Source organism: Polypterus senegalus, chromosome 7 (assembly GCF_016835505.1).
Source record: "Polypterus senegalus isolate Bchr_013 chromosome 7, ASM1683550v1, whole genome shotgun sequence".
In the NCBI taxonomy this organism is placed as follows: Eukaryota; Metazoa; Chordata; class Cladistia; order Polypteriformes; family Polypteridae; genus Polypterus; species Polypterus senegalus.
Window position 1 is genome coordinate 71167590 of NC_053160.1, and position 20132 is coordinate 71187721.

General features: G+C 36.3%; 1 protein-coding gene across 8 annotated transcripts in view; it reads right to left on the minus strand.

Annotated features, from left to right (window-relative positions):
* Positions 1-20132, minus strand: part of cdc14b (cell division cycle 14B) — an 83826-nt gene that overhangs the window by 40726 nt on the left and 22968 nt on the right. For all 8 annotated transcript variants that reach the window (XR_005634336.1, XM_039758872.1, XM_039758871.1 and 5 more), the window contains 8 exons: positions 18674-18766; positions 16865-16941; positions 15698-15764; positions 13363-13425; positions 12557-12644; positions 9143-9373; positions 8898-9036; positions 5076-5241 (listed from right to left, as the gene is read on the minus strand). Coding sequence is in view for 7 of the 8 variants with exons in the window: in XM_039758872.1 (XP_039614806.1) it covers positions 5076-5241; positions 8898-9036; positions 9143-9373; positions 12557-12644; positions 13363-13425; positions 15698-15764; positions 16865-16941; positions 18674-18766 (924 nt within the window). In the remaining variant the exon portion in view is untranslated. The remainder of the gene's footprint in view (positions 1-5075; positions 5242-8897; positions 9037-9142; positions 9374-12556; positions 12645-13362; positions 13426-15697; positions 15765-16864; positions 16942-18673; positions 18767-20132) is intronic.

Genomic DNA, 20132 nt, shown 5'->3' on the forward strand with positions numbered 1-20132 from the left:
AGAAGTGACTGTCACTCTACACTGAATCTGTTGGACTCCTTGGGGTAAATACCAGAAAAATTAACATGAAGATAAAGCACACAAATATTGCTAGCAGTTGTATGTGACATGAGTTATAGTCCATTTTCTGTGGAAGTGTGGGTGCAGTATATCCAAATTCACACTTTCAAGCTGTGCTATAACAAAGTCAGAATTAAATTACAGCTTCTTTTCCCCCTATCTTCTATTTCCCAGCTCCATTGACCCTGTTTTGAGAAAGGTTTAAGTGCATCATTTCTTATTTTATTATATGTCCTGATCAAAGTACAGATGCCAAATTAAGCTAGCTGGACAGGCAAGATAATGTTAAGCTAGCTGAACATTTTAACACTAGAATCCCTGAAGCCTACAAAAAAAAAAAAACTCGGAATCCAGGCCCACCTTAAATCCCTTCCACTTCTCCATCAGGATCTTTTGTTTTGTAAATGTTATACTAATAATGATGTGAACTGTATAATGTGTGAAGACTTTAGACCAAATATCAAATAAACACGTGCGCTTTTATTCAAGAATATAACCAAAGAAAAAAAAAAAAAAGCATTTGATTTACATACCTAAAGCAGAAACTGTTTCCATGTTATACTAATAATGACATGAAGTATACAATGTGTAAAGACTTTAGTACAAATGTCAAATAAAAACACAGGAACTTTTATTCAAGAACCAAAGGGAAAAAAGCATTTAATTTACATGTTGCTCACAATGATTTAAAAACCTATTTCTCTGCCTCTGTTACTAACATACACACACAGAGTTGTCGTCATTTGAACGTGTTTGTTTTCAATCTTTCCTGTACCTCATGACATAGCGTTTTCAAATAGTGACGTTTTCATGTATGAATGTGTGCATGAGTGTGTGAGAGAAAGGCAGAGACGGATTCGATTTCATTCAACTGGTTACTGGAATATAAAAAACACTTTAGCAAAGGTATAACGAAACAAGTGTGCTTTTATCTATACTAATAAAAGGCAAAGCCCTCACTGACTCATCACTAATTCTCCAACTTCCCGTGTAGGTAGAAGGCTGAAATCTGGCAGGCTCATTCCTTACAGCTTCTTTGCAAAAGTTGGGCAGGTTTCATTTCGAAATTCTACGCGTAATGGTCATAACTGGAAGCTATTTTTCTCCATATACTGTAATGGAGTTGAGCTCGAAAGCCGTAGGGGGCGAAGTTTCGTGTGACATCATCACGCCTCCCACGTAATCACGTGAACTGACTATCAACGCAGTAAGTAGAAAACCAGGAAGAGCTCCAAAAAGCGCTGAAGAAAACATGCATTATATAATTGAGAAGGCAGCGAAACAATAAGAACCGAGCGAGTGACATATAAAACCATATTCATGAGTGCTGCTACTTCGGAAACAAAGCACGGTGTAAACCTAAAGTTTAAATTAAGTTCATAGACAGGCTGCCGCTGGCGTTTGTCATACCCACGGGTAATGCGGGATACAAGTTTAATGAGAGGACGCAGGATATAAACGAGATTTTTGATCACTTTGTAACTAAGTTAAAATTGTAGGTGAAGGGCTGTGCTTATGCAAATCCGAGAGACTGTGTTTGTGGGGGATTGACAGTTAAGGCGGGTGGGGGAGTCACGTCATCATCTCCCCTCCCATTCACCTCACTTCGCTGTGAGCTGAGCTCACGCCGTCTTGAGGAACCAACTTTGTGACACTGCCACCAAATACTCACAGAAAAATCCACAAGTTATTACACACGCCGTCTCTAGAGTTTCTCCACACTGAATCCTCCTGGCACTACTTACAAAAGGTTACACTGACAATCATGTTACGTTATTTTTAAAATGTTTCCTTTTCTTAGCACAAGCACAGCAGAGAAGCTTCGATGCATGTGCTCCATAACGTTAAAAATAATGCATTTAATCACACTTTGCATTCCAAACAAAGGGGAACTTCTGTCAATGCATGATTTCCTGGTACACCGATTACATTGATCAGCGCTTCCCGAATCATTTTACCCTCGCACCCCCTTGGTTTGAGAAGAAGTATGAAAAAATATAAGGTTAACACAGAAAAACAGATCACCAATTGAAGCTTTATGAATAATCGATTCGCAATCAATAATTGTTTTGGTAAAGCCATACTCGGTGTAATCCTCCTTCCATTTTAAAATTTTTCCGCCACTAGCCATGATTAAATGAACAGTAAAAAAAAATAAGAGCGAAGCGAGGGCGAGTTATTCAAGCAGGCGACAGCTCAATAGCTCGAATTTGGATATAAGTAGGTTCTATTTAGTCGCCAGAAATATCTTTGGTAGGAATGGAAGTTGAATTTAGTCTTTAAATTTCTATGGTAAAGAAAAAGTTATAAAATGAACACTAAATTTAACTATATAAAGTCAAAACTTTATATATTCGGGAATGACTTTATATATACACAAGTCAAAACTTGATTATATAAAGTCACTGTCGGAATAAATAAAGTCAGCGCTGGAATATCCATCCATTTCCCAACCCGTTGAATCCCACCACAGGGTCACGGGGGTCTACTGGAGCCAATCCCAGCCAACACTGGGCACAAGGCAGGAACCAATCCTAGGCAGGGCACATTCATCATTTTCAAAACATTAACCGAACAGTGTTTTTTTAATTTATTTTTCTGAATACGTTTTTGTTAACTTAGTTCAGTTCAGAGTCGTTTCAAATTAATAGATTTTGACTTTCACTTTATATATTCAGGAATGAGTTTATATACTCCGATGTTGACTTTATATAATCAGGAATGACTTTATAAATTCCGACGCTGACTTTATATATTCAGGTTTTGACTTTATACAGTGGTGTGAAAAACTATTTGCCCCCTTCCTGATTTCTTATTCTTTTGCATGTTTGTCACACAAAATGTTTCTGATCATCAAACACATTTAACCATCAGTCAAATATAACACAAGTATACACAAAATGCAGTTTTTAAAATGATGGTTTTTATTATTTAGGGAGAAAAAAAAAATCCAAACCTACATGGCCCTGTGTGAAAAAGTAATTGCCCCCTGAACCTAATAACTGGTTGGGCCACCCTTAGCAGCAATAACTGCAATCAAGCGTTTGCGATAACTTGCAATGAGTCTTTTACAGCGCTCTGGAGGAATTTTGGCCCACTCATCTTTGCAGAATTGTTGTAATTCAGCTTTATTTGAGGGTTTTCTAGCATGAACCGCCTTTCTAAGGTCATGCCATAGCATCTCAATTGGATTCAGGTCAGGACTTTGACTAGGCCACTCCAAAGTCTTCATTTTGTTTTTCTTCAGCCATTCAGAGGTGGATTTGCTGGTGAGTTTTGGGTCATTGTCCTGTTGCAGCACCCAAGATCGCTTCAGCTTGAGTTGACGGACAGATGGCCGGACATTCTCCTTCAGGATTTTTTGGTAGACAGTAGAATTCATGGTTCCATCTATCACAGCAAGCCTTCCAGGTCCTGAAGCAGCAAAACAACCCCAGACCATCACACTACCACCACCATATTTTACTGTTGGTATGATGTTCTTTTTCTGAAATGCTGTGTTCCTTTTACGCCAGATAGCACGGGACATTTGCCTTCCAAAAAGTTCAACTTTTGTCTCATCAGTCCACAAGGTATTTTCCCAAAAGTCTTGGCAATCATTGAGATGTTTCTTAGCAAAATTGAGACGAGCCCTAATGTTCTTTTGCTTAACAGTGGTTTGCGTCTTGGAAATCTGCCATGCAGGCCGTTTTTGCCCAGTTTCTTTCTTATGGTGGAGTCGTGAACACTGACCTTAATTGAGGCAAGTGAGGCCTGCAGTTCTTTAGACGTTGTCCTGGGGTCTTTTGTGACCTCTCGGATGAGTCGTCTCTGCGCTCTTGGGGTAATTTTAGTTGGCTGGCCACTCTTGGGAAGGTTCACCACTGTTCCATGTTTTTGCCATTTGTGGATAATGGCTCTCACTGTGGTTTGCTGGAGTCCCAAAGCTTTAGAAATGGCTTTATAACCTTTACCAGACTGATAGATCTCAATTACTTCTGTTCTCATTTGTTCCTGAATTTCTTTGGATCTTGGCATGATGTCTAGCTTTTGAGGTGCTTTTGGTCTACTTCTCTGTGTCAGGCAGCTCCTATTTAAGTGATTTCTTGATTGAAACAGGTATGGCAGTAAATCAGGCCTGGGGGTGGCTACGGAAGTTGAACTCAGGTGTGATACACCACAGTTAGGTTATTTTTTAACAAGGGGGCAATTACCTTTTCACACAGGGCCATGTAGGTTTGGATTTTCTTCTCCCTAAATAATAGAAACCATCATTTAAAAACTGCATTTTGTGCTTACTTGTGTTATATTTGACTAATGGTTAAATGTGTTTGATGATCAGAAACATTTTGTGTGACAAACATGCAAAAGAATAAGAAATCAGGAAGGGGGCAAATAGTGTTTCACACCACTGTATATTTCATGTCATTATTAGTTAACATGGAAAAAGTATGTGTTCAGCATTTCCTTTTATCCTACACTTACCCAGATCTTTGTAGACACGGAACAAACATGAAATGCATGTATTCCAAATAATGATATACTGTATTATTTACCCTATACAACTCCAGGAACCTCATACGCAGATAAGGAGCCTTGGCTTGAGCTGGGAGAACTTTTTGCCTGAGTTGAGCTCTAGCAGGCTGGGACAGCAGGCTGCTTGTGCTGATCAACACATTTACAAAACAAAAGACATTGATGGGGAGTTGCGAGGGGATTTAAGGTGGGTTGGATTACAAGTTTTTTCTTAAAACTAGAATCCCTGAAGCCTAACTAAAAATAAAGACTTGTTTAAGAATAACAACATCAACATGGAGCCAATCATATGTATTTAAAAGATAGCTTAGTAAAAGCATTTACCATTACTGTCAGTTTAAAAGTATTTGTAAAAGTAAATATACTTGCCATAACAATTTCTTACTTAATATAGTTTAAACCATACATAACATTTATTTCACAATTATAATGCACATCTACTACTCACAAAAGTCTGTTTAATCATGCAGTAAGAACATTTTAAAAACATGTCGCCTTACCCATTCAATCTCCAGTTTGCCACTAGTTCTGTTTGTATTATCATTAATTGAAATATCATCAACTCCAGATAATATTCGAGTTACAGCAACTCGGCTGGTTCCCTTCTGTTGCTGCTTCATTTTTGCACGAAAGACATCCCCGTCTGACCAAAGGCTTGATTCTTTCCTGTCCAAAAATCAGATCATACAATTACAGATCAAAGCAGGAACCAATCCAATAAAAGGCACTTGTCTATTGTAAGGCACCTTCACACACAAACCAAAATGTAATCAACACAGAGTTATTTGTACATATCCTAAAAATAAGCTTGAAATAATAAATCCTTCAACAAGAACTAGAAGAGCAGCTTCCCTGAAAAAGTGTGCTATTGGAATCTGCCATTGTACTACAGGGGTTAGAACTGCCATCTCATTAATTCAACATTTGGTTGTTGTAGGAATGGCATCCGAATAATATTAACTGTGTTACATAATGTACGTTTTAGTGCATTTTGGAACATGCATAATAAAACGCATTTTTCTAATGTTCTTTACATGTCTCACTGACTCTCTTCTCCAATGCAAGAATGGAAAGAACATTTGAATAATTTTGCCTCATCAGTGAAAAACAAAGGGCAGCCAGCACCATTAGTGTAGCTACTGAGATTCCAAAACAAAATGTACCATTAACTTTTATTTTGACCAATTCGGTTTCTTTTGGTTTTCACATTGGTACTGACCAAAAAGAAAAACTTGTTGGAGATTGATATGTACTGATGTCTTCTTTATGAATAGAATTGTAAGAACTGCAAAGTGTGTTGTGGAATTGCTGTATGAGAGTTAATTAAAATACAAATATCTCTCTTAATACTAGAATTACCAGAGCGTACGAAAAAACTTGTGGATCCAGCCCGCCTTAAACCCGTTCGGATCTCTCCGTCAGCATCTTTTCTAGTGTAAATGTGCAGATAAAGACAAGCAGCAAGCAGCCTGGTATCCCATCCCCCCACTGCCGCAGAATGTGCACAATGTTCTCCCAGCTCATATCTGGGAGGAAGTGCTGGAGTTTTAGAGTAGAAATAATAGATCATTATTTTGAACACATGCATTTCACGTGTGTTCCGTTTCTACAATAATCTGTGTAAACACATTGTTAAAACAGAAACATTTTTCATATTTTAGTAGTAAATGACAAAGTGTTGGCATAAACTATATAATGTGTGAAGCCTGAAGTCCAAAGATCAAATAAACACTTTCCCAAAAGGTTCAAGGACGATACAACAGCGTCTGTGGCGTAGTGGTAAGATTTGCTGACTTGTAATCAAGAGTCCCTGGTTCAATCCCGACTGCCTCTTATATTTGCCGTTTTCAGTTGTGAACTACTCTTCTTGTTAATATTATACAGTACATACATACATTTGGTTTGCGTCTGTAACAGACAGTGTACATTTATAGGACGTGTAAAAGTTTTTTTTCCACTTTTATTCTCTCAGTCACGATACATACTACCGGCCCCTCACCCATGGATCTGACGCTGTTAGTTTTAACTTGAAACTGGGAATAACTGCAGATGTGAGTGGTGTTTTGAGGCAATGGAACTTGACATTCTCTGATAATCCAGGGATAAAAGCTGACACATAAACGCTGGTGAATCTGTCTTCTTCGTATCTCACCGTCACTGGATTTTTTTTTTTTTTTTTTTAATTCACTTTTATTTAGTGTTCCTGCTCACGCTGAATTAGTATGCACCTTATGGTCTATGATGTCAAAAAAACAGAGACATAGGTACAGTATATATGATATTTGGAATTATTCATTTTATAACCTGTATAGTACATTTTGGAAAACATCGTGGCCCGAATACAACATTATTCATATTATTCATATTCATTCCCATAACATCTTTCGGTTGTAATCGGTGACCGTGTGTTTTTTTTTGTTTTTTTAAACATAAAAAACTTAATTTTTTGGTCGACGTCAAGGAGCCATGCAGGAATTTTTAAAGCTTTTCCCTTTAGGAGTTATTTTTTGATATTGTATTACCGATATAGGATTAAAAGTATCTGACCGGAGAAGCATTTGGAAAAGTTACCTATTACTTAGAGAGATAGTATGCACCGTTAAGGTGGTGCAGGAGGAGCCTCCAGACCATGAAAGTAGAGACAGATAGTTACAGTCACAAGGCAAAGGGTGCAAACTGTCTGGAGCATCAACCCAGTACTGGATGGTGTCTCTGAAGAGGTAGACAGACATAAGTAGTCCCAATGAGCCACCTTAAAACCAGTCCACAAAAAGAGAGAGGTTGTGATAGAGAGACTCAGTCATTAGAGGTACTGAAGTACAGGTTTGCTCCAGAGATCAAGAGTCTTGCAATGCGTTGCCTTCCAGGTGCACAGGTGGGAGGCCTCCAAGGAAGGGTCGATAGGTTTTTGGCCAGAGCGGGGCTGGATCCATTTGTCATTGTCTATATTGAAACAAATGACATACATAAGAGTAGTCTTTAAAGAGATAGGCACCAGGCTGAGGAGCAGATCTGCCAAGGCAGTCTTCTCTGAAGTGCTACCACCACCACATGCCAGTCCAGGTAATATTGAAGATATAAGAAGGCTTAACGCGCGACTCAAATCTTGATGTAGGATAGAAGGGAACAGGGTTTATAGTGCATTGGGAATCCTTTCGGAACAAATGGGATCTGTTCTGCAGCAACAGGTTTCATTTCAACTGGAGGAGCACCAATTTGTTGGAAAAGCGTACAAGTGCTTTAGTTGAGGAATGTTTAAATGTTTAAACTAGGAAATGGATGGGGGCAGGGAGTTTAGGAAAGGTCTGGTTTAGAACTGTACATGAGAAAATGAGCAATGCTGTAAAAACAAATATGCCAAGTAACAAAAGTAAAATAATTAACTCATTAAAATAGCTTGCCTTAATACTAGACATATCAAATATAAAACTAGTCAGTCAGAGATGTATGTAGCCGAGCATAATATTATAGCAACAACAGAGACTTGGCTTAATAACAAAAACAGGGATGTGTATTTCATAGATGGGTAGACATATTTTACCAAAGATTAACAGAACAGAAGGGTTGTATTCAAAGCAGAAATAAAAGTTTTATTAATTTAGACAACAAGCCTCATTTTAGTGAGGACATCTAAATTTGCCTGGAAAGAATTAGGGAAACAGTCCTTATTTGTACTTGATAGAATCGCAATACTCTATAATTAGGATGAGACTTTTATGAGTAAATGCAATTCACCTGGTAAACAAAAGGGCAGATTCTAGAAAACTACTACTATTGTTTACTAGGAATTATTTACTATTCATCTCATGTTACCAATTGCTTGAAATCCACTTGGTAACAATGTTATACTGCATATTTTACTTATGCTCTCACACTATTAGAAAGAAAGTAAATAATCAATTTAAATTATCAACACAGCAGAACATGGAGGGAGACACCCGGTAAAAATAGAAGACTGAAAACATGGTCTTCATCATTGAGGAGGTATTCTCCAGGCATTATAGTTTTTCTCCTATCGTGTGTTTGGTAGGTTGACTGGTGATACTAGTTAAACAGTCAAAGTGAGAGCGTGAAAAGTGTCCTTTAATGAACTGCTATATCCCTCCCGGGTTGGTTACAGCATCGCCCTGTACGTTGCCAAAACAATATATATGGGTCCTCTCTACTATAAAATGGCATTAAGAAAGTTTAGTAAATGAACAGATGGATAGAATTTGCTGTTTAGGCTTATAAACATCAAAGATCCATTGCATTAGGTAAAGATATTGTTATAGGTTGCTTTTCATAATGAGAACATCTTTTGAAATTAAACAATCACTTACTCTTGCAAGAAGTTTTGCTGAGGCCCAATGATAGACCCTGGCCTACATATTCTGATCCAGGCAATGGTTTCAGCAGTGGTCATCCTATAATGTTTCATCATGTAACATCCTATAAGAGTTCCTGTCCGCCCAAGCCCAGCTGAAAATAAAGGTAAAAATTAATAAGACTACTTCTTAAGTTGAGAGTACATAATTAAAAAACAATATTCCACATTCCAATTACAGCACTTAAATAATCCATTTACCTTTGCAATGTACTGCAATAGCACCTTCAGCATTTTCACAAATATTCAGAAACTTCCTAACAATGGCATCATTTGGTGTGCTTCCATCAACAAAGAAAAGATCATGGTGCTCAAACCCAAGATCAGTAAATCGTTTAGCATCATACATTTTCTTATTTAATCGAATTACTGTAGTTATGTTGTGTTTCCTGAAGTAAGGAAAGTAAGCTTCTGGAGCATGCAAAGGATAACCTATAAAATACAAAATAAAATTAGCATGATTATTTTACATGATTTGACAATTTGTTTAAGGTCAATAAGTGCCATCAAAAAGCCAGACTAAGTTCATAGACAAGGGCATTAAGCAGGAGGAGCTTGCGGCACTTTGGTTGACATGTTAAATACAGGCAGATTTAGCATTTTAAAAAATACTTCTTCAAAAGAGCAAAACAATGGTTCTAGCAGAGACTGATATGCTAATCAAAATGTCTTATTGTGTGGGGTCACAGATAGTATTTAGGAAAATATTAAATGGTAAAAGGCCAGCCACCTGTATTCAATGAACTTTAACAAGTCAATTGTTTTCAATGTCAAATCTAATCTTTATACAACTATGAAAATGTTTAATGTACTGAGAGATTCTCACAATTATTTTCACTTATTTAAAAGTGAAATAGAAAAAAAAACCTCACATACACCTACTGACTTAACTGTGAATTGGTAATTGGAAAGCAGAAAATGTGAATTAGACATGGAGTGTCTTTGGGCTTACGATTTGAGGTTACAGAAGGAATAAGACCAGGCAAAATTATTTTTCTTCTTGTTCATATTGTATTATTTTGGACATTGTTTTCATACTATCTATACCCTGGAGCAGACCTGGGAATTGTGCGGCCCATGGGCAGAATGCAGCCTCTGGTCTGGATCTGTCTGGTGCGTGGAAGGTGAGAATGACAAATACTTGCTTGGGCATGTCAGTCTGCATTACACCTAGATGTGACTGTGCAGAAGTAGATCAAAACTGATATGTATGGGAAATTGAGAAAGACTGCATTAGAAAAGACGGGATATAAAAGAGAGAACCTGCAGGAGATTACATCAGAGAAAGGGGTGAAACAGGGATTGTACACATAATATTGAATAAAGGTAGATGACACCTACTGTTAATCTGTGTCCGGTCTGTATTTTGTGAAAGACACAAAAAAAAGTGGCAAAAAATGAAATGTTGAAAACAAATCACTCAACAAATCTTGAATTCCCAAGTATTTTTTCCACAGAGGTTAGCAGTAAAGTAATCTTTATGGTATGCAAACAGCACCTCACTGAATTTAAAGACTACAATTTTATCCATCACTTTGAGACGAAGCACGCCAAAAAATACAGAAATTTATCTGAAGAGGAAAAAGGTGAGGACTTAAGAGGAATTGTTAGCTAAGCCGAAAAAAAACAGCAAAGTCTTTTTACAAAGCTTCATACAGCAAACAAAGAAAAAGTAAAATCCATCTATGCATTAGCTCAGTAAATTGCCAAAAGAAGGAAACCAATTTCTGATGGAGAATTTGTTAAATACTACTTATTGGAGCTGGTGGCTCCTCTGCCCAGAGAAAAAGGCTGCATTTGAACATCTGTCCCTCTCATGGCAAATGGTTACAAGATGGATTGAGGAAATTCTGGAGATTCTGGTACTACAGCTGACACGCACAGTGGAAAAGTTCGACTTCTCCTTGGCCTTGGATGAAAGCTGTTATGTTTGTGGCACAGTGCAGCTGATGACTTTTTTGTGAAAAGAATAATGAGACTTTGAAATGACTGAGAAATCTGCTTCTATGCAATCAGTGAAAGGAACAGCAACCAGTAAGGATCTATTTACTAAAGTCAGTATGTGCATGCAAAAGTTAGGACTACAGTGGGAAATGTTAACCATTGTGACCACTGATGGTTCTAATTTGACAGGTAAAATGTTAGACTTTTAAAAAGCATGCAGGAAAAAGTGGCTGAAATTAACCCAGCCCAAAAACTGATATTTTTACATTGCATTATTCACCAAGAACTGTAAATCAGTGTTGAAAATTAATCACGTGGTTGATTTTGTAATAAAAACTGTCAATTTCAACAGGGCTAGGGCATTAAATCACAGACAGTTTGTTACACTGTTGGAGGAATATGAGACTGATGACACTGATCTGGGCTACGAAACAACTATCAGATGCCTAAGCTTGGGCAAAGTGCTCAAACAGGTCTATAATCTGAAATCAGAGATTCAGGAGTTTTGTCAAAATGAAAGGAAAACCCATCCCTGAACTAAGCAGCACTAATTGGCTATCAGTTGTAGCATTTGCTCTTGATGTGACCGCACTTATGAATGAACTGAATACAAAATTACAAGGCAAAGATCTTTTTGCACATCACATATAAACAGCGTAGTCAAAGCTGTTATGATGAAGCTGCTGCTTCTCTTTAAACAAGCTGAGAGGAACATATTACTCCCTTTCAATTTGGGAAGGTGTGTCAATCAATCAGCTTAACAGCCATGTTCCAGGAACTACATGGGGAGTTTTCCAAGCGATTTAAAGACTCCATAGCAGTGGAAACTGAAATGTTCATCATCTCCTCTCCTTTTACATGTAATGTGGACAGTGACCCCAGTGAGGCACAACTTATAGACTTGAAGTGTTCTGCCAGCAATGTATCAGACTGCATGTCAGTGCCATTACTGACATTCTACACTTCTCTCAAAAAGGAGAATTTTCCACTTGACAAGACTAGTTCAGAGAATGCTTGTCCCCCTTGGATCAACATACATACGTGAAGAGACAGTTTCAGTAATGAAATTCAACATATTCAAGTACAGAACTCTCAGTGATGACCATCTGTCTGCTGTACTGTAAATAGCAACATCTGGAATTACACCTGACTTCAGTATACTAGTTGAAGCTCATCAAAGACTTGATTCTACCTGCTAAGTTGTCAAAGGTACAGTGACGTTAAAACACTATCAGTGATTAATGCAGTAAAATGTATTTCTTGTAGATTGTGTTAAACAGCGTGCCATATTGTGCATATGTTCCATGGTTCAATAACTCAAATAAAGTCTGTAAATATGTGGTCTACATTAACTTTATTATGGTGAAAAAAGAAATAACACTTTTACCGTAATCTAGCAGTTGACAGAATGTGTTCGGCCCTCCTCAACAAGCTGGTTTTCTCATGTGGCCCCCATAAAAAAATAATTGCCAACCCCTACCCTGGAGCATGTCAACATACCAATTATAGCCTACGATTTACATGCATAAGTTAGTGGTCCAAGGTTAAAATGTTCTGTACAAATCCTCTTCATAAACCATAATGTGAGAAAATCATGCATGTTTGTACTCAAGTTTGAATAGTTAAATATTTTGTTTTGGGGAAAGAAAAAAGTATACTATTTTTACAAACCATTTTCAATTTTGCTTTTAGAGTGGGGTCCACTGAAAGCTAAAAATTTTCCAGGAATTATCCAGTTAAAATCTCCATTTTCTGCTCTCTGTAAGGGGGAAAACAATTGTGCTCTTTAAGTAAAAATGGCAGTGCCTAATTATTGTCACATTTCATTTATAATGCATCAGCTTATAATATTCTCACTCAAAATTCAACATTAAAATAAAAAAAGTTATTTTCAAACAATTTAAATGTGATTTGCATAAACACACCTGCACTGTACAGACACCAAAATAAATGTAAAAAAACAGGTACTATAGCCAAAATACACATTATTAATCCAACCGTTTTCATAACCTGCTAAGTCACATTTTCGGCCATAGTATGGCTAAATATCTCCATGCAGCACTTGGCACAAAGTGACTCATAAAATCCCCACACTCATGCAATACAATACAGGCAATCTGGTATTTCCAAATAACCTAACATACATGTGCCTTGTACACAGAAGACAAAAACCCAGTTCCCAAATAAGAACTACTATATATGTCACATAAAATCAAAAATATTCTGCTGAAAATGATAGCACCAGAAGAATAATAGAAATGAAAGCAATAATTGAAATGAAATTCAAACTGATCATATTAAAAACTTGAAGGTTTTTACAAATAGAGAAAACCATTCATCCAAGTATGAAGACCAATGTAATATTGATAAGTTGGAGTACTAATTATAAATAGATTTCTTGTACATATACATTATAAACTCAACAGTGTTAACAGCAAGCAAGAAATCCTAAAAGTAAAAAACAAAAATGGTCATACCTCGTAATGCTCATACTCTTCAACATCGAAGTTATTAAAGTCTAACCAGCCATAGTGAAAAGCCTGTAAGAAAACAATATCTGAATGTAAGAAAGATACTAGAAGTGGACAGCAGTTACCAATAGAGGGAGATTTATAACTAGGAAGTAAAAATAGGACAAACTACAGTACAACAGATTGGTGCTTGAAATTATATCACATGAAGAACACTTCAGACCTAATGGACTCATTTTTTTGAAACCATTTACTACAGCTTTATCTTCAGCCCTTCCTTAAAGAGGATGAAACATTATAAACTAAACCGTCAGGAGTAATAAATACCTAAGATATATGATACACTAATAAAACAACATACAAAATAACATTTTGATCTCAGGAAGCGACAATACAAACAGGATGTAATAGTACTATGAAATTTCCAGCAAACAACATTGAAAGGTATGACAGGGAAAATAATCCAATCTTTTGAGTCTAAGCAAAACAAAAATAAAATAAGATCTCATTTATACTATAATATCTGAAAACAGTTAAAGATTCAATGATGACAATAGCTGGGGATCTTTCATAACAAACTTTAGTTTACACATTCAATCATTCATATTCGTCATCAACCAATTTTAGAAAATAACGTACTCTTTGTGTATTTCAATATAGCATTAAAAACACTACATACTGAACAAATCATATTCAGCTTTTGTGTTTTAACAATGATAATTCACAAAATTGACTGCAGGATGGTTGATACACCCTGCAGTTTGACTAATCTACCACTGAAGTATGTAGATTCTAAAGATTCTGATGCAGAGGCACTAGCCAATTCCAAAGAAGGCGTGTGGACCTAAAATAGCTGGCTTCTAATAATAACTTCTACAATTTTTTATTGTGGTGTGATTATTATTCACAACTGACTATCAGTTGTGAGCTGAGCTCACTGAAAGCAGCAGCCAAGTTGATTAATGCAAATAAATTTTTCTATGCAGATGTTCAATTTAGTTAATACACATAATGCATTTGCCAGAGCTCACTCTACCTGTACATGAATACATACATTGAGGCATGATGCAAGATTTAGTATATATATTATACACCAAGCAGTAGTAAGCTAGCACATAAAGTGTATGCAATATCTGATTAATATGAAGGTACCAGACACAAAAACTTAGTGAACCAGTAAAACTCTTAAAAAAAAGAAATGGACTTGACTTTACCTACTTTGCCACACAGGCAAAATTTTAGTTTGGTTCAATAGCACCCACTAGAGACCACAACTGGTGTGTGTAGCACACAACTAAAACAAAGCGCTGGAGGTACAGAGTCATCTATCCAGTAAAAATATTGCAAAAAAACTAGACAGTTAATTAAGGAGCATGTAAATTTTTTATATCAATTTTAATCATTTTTTGAAATTGTTTAACATTCTGAGATGTGTTTAAAAAAAAAAAAGGAACTACTGACGTTTGCAAAATGTGCATTTCCTCAAATCAGCAGTCCTCTAATCTAGCCATCTTTCTTTGTAGAGTACTTCATATAATCTAACAAAATAACAATAATTCCCTAACTTAGCTAGTATAGATTTATAAGAATGATCAAATTTGCAAGAGATGCAAGGGAGGGGGATAGGAGGTCAAAGAGTAAAGGATTTACAGCATCCAATCCAGAAGTAAACTGAATTAATTTAGTAGATCAAATTGAATATTTGAAGGGGCAATCTGTAACCGAGTTGTCTAGAATGTTTATTGGTTTACTTTGGTAGTGTTCTTATTCTTATTCTGCTTTTCTTAACATCAAATAGAGCCACACCCTGCACTGTGCGTGTGGTGCAATAAAGGACTTGGAAGTGTGAAAACTCTGAAACAGTTCTAACACTCCTAATTATACACTGCAATTCAGTGAAAGACACAGCTCTAGCCACCAAGTAGGAGCAGGATTTTAGCAAAAAAACACAAAAAAGTCCTTAAATTTGACATACCTTCTGTGTAATCTTGTTGCCAAGTTTTTTATAATGTAATTCTGACACTTTAAAAAAAGGTTACTTATACTGAAAAATGTATACAAAATTTAAAAATGCGATTCAATTTTAATTTTATTATGCTTTTATTATAGTTGGATAAATTTATATTTTAAATTAAACATATATTTGATGTTGTTTAAAAATACATATTTTGCAATAATTTACCTACCTATTAGTGTCAACTCTCTAAAAGGAAGCAACTAATGTTTCTAGTGGAAACACTTATTCAGTGATTTTTTTTTTTTGCATGAGCTTCATCAAGTCATATTTCATGCTACTAGCATTTGAGGTAGTAATAAAGAAAACATTCATTTAAATACTTACCTTATTAATACCATGTAGACAGTCAAGGATGCTTAGATTGTAGGAGCAAGTGCCAAAAGAAGCATCTCTAAAATAAATAAACAAAACAAACACATACTTTGGTAACATGTTAATACCAAAAATCTGAAAACGTAATATTACTAGCTTTTTACAATATCGGTAGTACTAAGTGAAAGTTGGTACAGTACCCATATTTGACTGAAAAAAGACAAATAAAGAACAATAATATTATTAAGAAAAACTACAGTGGTGATGAAACAGCACCATATCAACAGTTTTGTGGAATTTATAAAAGGAAGCTTTGTATTCATTCTGTAATTGTACTTAGAATATCAATAAATGTCCATCCAAGCATTAATTTATTTTCTAACTGGCATATACAGTTGAGAATAATGAAAAAACCGCACACACATAGGACTGTGTAATGTGGGATGAAATGCAAGTTTTAGATGAAGTGGCTATTTGTCTTGTATACACTGGCAATGAAAGAAGCTGTTCAACATATCAATACCAAAATAAAATGTATTTAGTGTTTCAATGCTTCGAAGAAGAAAGCACTTCTCCATATTAATACAACATGACATCCTGTGTACACAGGAACCCATAATCGCAGTTAGTGGGTAAAATAGCATACTTCACTACTAAATACGAATATGCAAATTGCACAAAGTTACCATCAGTTTGGTTTTTGAAGGTAGACAAATGCTTATAAATAAAACTCCTTTCTTTACATTTGTCACATGTTATATATTTGTATGGTTAAGAGTAACTGACTACAGATAATGTGGGGCAACTATTTTTGGTGGGGAGAACTGATTTACAGTTATATGTTCAGAGAGAGAAGAAAAACAGGCAGCAACCAACTCGGCCTACCTCTCTCAATACATACAAGAAAAGAAAAGAATTTCACAAGGTATTTACATGATGTACTTATAGTCAGATATAGTGAGTCAACTGACGTGTACAGTATTTAAATAGATGGATAATAACAACTTGATAATCAGCAAATAACCTTCATTTTCAGTGAAAATATATTAATGATAAATATTGATATATTTATCCAAGGCATTATATTATACCTATTTTTCAAATAAAGATCCCTTTTCAATATTTGGTACCCCATTCCCCCTCCAAAAGAAAAACATGCAGAATACAACTACCAAATACCTAAATACAAGGAAGGATGTCTTTTCAGAGGTTAGCAGCGTATAAGCTTCTTCAGGAGTTTTCTTTAGGTACACAACCTAGCTCAAAAAAAGTAAAGAGTGCATCAGTATGTCCCTTATCTATTAAGATATGCTTGACAAAAGCCTATACACATATGCATATATAAACTCTGAAGGTGTACCTGAAGATACTGCCAGAGCAAGGAATTATTGTAATGGCACAAAGATATTCCAGGAGAGAGATGGAGTGACAAGGAGTCACAGTGATAGCAGGAAAGTTCTAGTATGAGAATGTAGGTGCTCTGCATCCTGAACACGTTACATGTTCCAGAACGGAATTAGGCAGGTTTAGTAGAATATGAAACCATTAAACAAAAATAAAGCACACTTGTCCTGCAGTCAAAAGGCTGTAATGGACAGCAAAAGTTAATTTGGGGCTTTAGTAGAAGAGACTTGCCAGTCAGCTCACTGAACCTGGAGTGGGGTAAGAATACCTTGGTGAGACAAAAGGCACCATAAAAATAAGAGCCAAAAGACATGGGGTGGAATTTGAGAATGTTCAAGTGGAAAAACTGGTACTAGTATCTATCAAACATGGTAAGGGAGTGTAAACAGAGGTTTATAACTTTGTGCCATTTTTTTTATTTTTTTATCCCTCTATGAACTCTCCCATATTTTGATTAATACACATTCTTATAGACTGGCATTCACTCCAGATAGGTACACAGCAGTCCCCTAATTTATTATATATTTGAAAAATCACCATCATATATATATATATATATATATATATATATATATATATATATATATATATATATATATATATATATATATATATATATATATATATATATATATATATATATATATATATACACACACACACACACACACATACATATATATATATACACACACACACATAGCTCAGACCCAGCACTTAAAAGTTTCTCTCGCACTTTTGCTGAGTTTGTGCCAAACACTATTCTATCCCTGACCATCTCATCTTCATTTGCATAAGCACAGTCCTTCCCCAGGACTGATCACTCCGTTACAAAGTGATCAAATGTCTCGTTATACCTTGCGTCTTCTCAATAAACTTGTATCTTGCGAAAATCGTATTCTTCTTAGGCATGACAAACACCTCGTAGCGGCAGTGTGCCTGTTGGATTGCTGGTGACGGACGGCCTTATATGGGCAGGCACTCAATTACGTGGGAGGCGTGGGTAAGGGGAACGCAATATAGGCAGGCAGCCAACTACGTGGGAGGCATGGTGATGGGTGACGCAACTCCGCCTCACACGGCAAACAAGCTGCAGGCTATGGCCGTATATTTGTACGTAAGTAGGATTCAGTTATGACCATTCCGCGTAGAATTTCAAAATGAAACCTGCTTAACTTTTGTAAGTAAGCTGTAAGGAATGAGCCTGCCAAATTTCAGCCTTCTACCTACACGGGAAGTTGGAGAATTAGTGATGAGTCAGTGAGGGTTTTATTAGTATAGACAGACATACATACATACATACATACATACATACATACATACATATTTTATTTAAAGGATTTGAAAAATTACTGGCAAAACGGTCTGTGACTTACTTTGGGAAACCTGCACATTTCATATGTGTCATGATTAAGTCAATCTTTAAATAAAATTAAAAAAAAAACAAAACATTTTTTTACAAGCTTATTGTTATCTGACCTGCAAGTCCTGTGCAATCCCCAGAATAAAATATTAGCACGTATAAATTAAATCAAGGTTAACTTTGATTTACTTTGCCAGCAAGGTGACAAGGAAAACACTTACAGCATAAGAAGCAATAAGATAAGCAGCATTTGCTTGCTTCTTTTGGTCTCCACAGGTAAAGTGAATAATTTTCTTTTTTGAGAGTGTGAAGGACTAGAAAATAAATAAGAAATGTGTCACAACAAAAGCAATATAAACTCAAACACAATATAAAATACAAAGATATGCACATTTTAAATAAGTTGAGAGACTATTAGGGAATATATAATTGTATGCAAATAGGGAAACAAAAGTAATAAAAACAATATTCTTACATTTTAACATTGTGAAAAAATTTCAAGCTGCTTCAAAGTAATACTTTCACAAAGTTTTGCACTAGAATTATCTGGGATCATCTTAAAGTGTATATACTCATACAGTACAGGTGCCGGTCATAAAATTAGAATATCATGACAAAGTTGATTTATTTCAGTAATTCCACTCAAAAACTGAAACTTGTATATTAGATTCATTCATTACACACAGACTGATGTATTTTAAATGTTTATTTCTTTTAATTTTGATGATTATAACTGACAACTAATGAAAGTCCCAAATTCAGTATCTCGGAAAATTAGAATATTGTGAAAACGTTAATATTGAAGACACCTGGTGCCACACTCTAATCAGCTAATTCACTCAAAACACCTGCAAAAGCCTTTAAATCGTCTCTCAGTCTAGTTCTGTAGGCTACACAATCATGGGGAAGACTGCTGACTTGACAGTTGTCCAAAAGACGACCATTGACACCTTGTACACGGAGGGCAAGACACAAAAGGTCATTGCTAAAGAGGCTGGCTGTTCACAGAGCTCTGTGTTCAAGCACATTAATAGAGCGGCGAAGGGAAGGACAAGATGTGGTAGAAAAAAAGTGTACAAGCAATAGGGATAACCGTGCCCTGGAGAGGATTGTGAAACAAAACCCAATCAAAACTGTGGGGGAGATTCACAAAGAGTGGACTGCAGCTAGAGTCAGTGTTTCAAGAACCACCACGCACAGACATATGCAAGACATGGGTTTCAGCTGTCGCATTCCTTGTGTCAAGCCACTCTTGAACAAGAGACAGCGTCCGAAGCGTCTCGCCTGGGCTAAAGACAAAACTGCTGCTGAGTGGTCCAAAGTTATGTTCTCTGATGAAAGTAAATTTTGCATTTCCTTTGGAAATCAAGGTCCCAGAGTCTGGAGGAAGAGAGGAGAGGCACAGAATCCACATTGCTTGAGGTCCAGTGTAAAGTTTCCACAGTCAGTGATGGTTTGGGGTGCCATGTCATCTGCTGGTGTTGGTCCATTGTATTTTCTGAGGTCCAAGGTCAACGCAGCCGTCTACCAGGAACTTTTAGAGCACTTCATGCTTCCTGCGGCCGACAAACTTTATGGAGATGCAGATTTCATTTTCCAACAGGACCTGGCACCTGCACAAAGTGCCAAAACTACCAGTACCTGGTTTAAGGGCCATGGTATCCCTGGTCTTGATTGGCC